The sequence below is a fragment of the Austrofundulus limnaeus genome, unplaced genomic scaffold (assembly GCF_001266775.1).
Source record: "Austrofundulus limnaeus strain Quisiro unplaced genomic scaffold, Austrofundulus_limnaeus-1.0 Scaffold171, whole genome shotgun sequence".
NCBI classification, from domain to species: domain Eukaryota; kingdom Metazoa; phylum Chordata; class Actinopteri; order Cyprinodontiformes; family Rivulidae; genus Austrofundulus; species Austrofundulus limnaeus.
In genome coordinates, this window is record NW_013952573.1 from 641,886 (window position 1) to 642,960 (window position 1,075).

Consider the following 1,075-nt stretch of genomic DNA (forward strand, 5'->3'; position numbering starts at 1 on the left):
CTCCTAAATCACTCGTACGCACAACTTAAGAACAAATCTGTGCGTACGAACGGTTCTTGCATGAGGCCCATTGATACACAAATTTCCTTACTTTTTATGATAATTTTACATCAAGTAAGATAAAAGATGTTCATAATCTTCACTCACATCTCAGAATTATCTTAAAACCTATACAGGGTCTCTATAAAAAAAGAGACTGCCTCAATCTGAATGGGATCCTCACATGATTTGTAAACATAAAAATTTTCCTAGAGGGTAATGAGTGTGATGTGAAACTCTTTGATTTAAAGCATCCTTAAAGATAACTCAGTTCTTTTACCCAACGTTTAGCTCCTAAATTTAAAGGCCAAAAATATCCCTTATCTTACAACACACAGGCCATGACTCCTGACTCAACTCTGAATTGTTATATTTGTGTGTGTCTGSTTTTAAGAACTAAAACCACAGTTTGTTGGTGATTTAAAAAAGGGAATAAATGAATAAAACAAAGTTTCCTAGAAAAACACAAAGAAACAAGACTACTTACATAACCAGGCGGTCCAGGTTCTCCTTTTTCTCCCTGCAACAACAACAAAATGAACTGACCCAGTCTGTTTAACAAAACTGAATCTTCACATTCATTTTTATAATTCTGATCTGCATTTATTGTGCATAAGTTACCAATAAACCGGGGTATCCAGGAGCTCCAGCAAAGCCTTTTTCTCCCTGTATGATAAAACATTAAACATCAGTGACAGAAATGAGCCAATGAAAGGGACGTAAAATAAATATTTATTGTTACCTTGAATCCATTCTCCCCATCTTTTCCAGGTTTACCCTAGCATTACAATTAACACATAAAACAATAAGTAATGGCTTGTCTTTTAAAAAAACATGAACTTTTATATTTTTATTACATTAACCAGACTTACAAAGTCTTACAAATTTATTCAATATATTTAATTTCAACATTGCTACGTACTCGTGGTCCTGGTGGCCCCGGTTCACCTTTGATCCCAGTCTGATAAGGCAAGCAGAATCCCTGCAAAAACAAATCCCAACTTTCAAAAACAAACATGTAAACAAAGATAATAAT

The 1,075-nt window shown here is 34.2% G+C and overlaps 1 protein-coding gene across 1 annotated transcript in view; it reads right to left on the minus strand.

Moving 5' to 3' along the window:
• The window catches only part of col4a1 (collagen, type IV, alpha 1), a gene marked incomplete in the record, with an annotated part of 65,375 nt that overhangs the window by 28,674 nt on the left and 35,626 nt on the right, over window positions 1-1,075 (minus strand). The window contains 4 exon segments of the mRNA XM_014017515.1: window positions 527-559; window positions 661-705; window positions 782-817; window positions 962-1,021. Coding sequence (XP_013872969.1) covers window positions 527-559; window positions 661-705; window positions 782-817; window positions 962-1,021 — 174 coding nt within the window.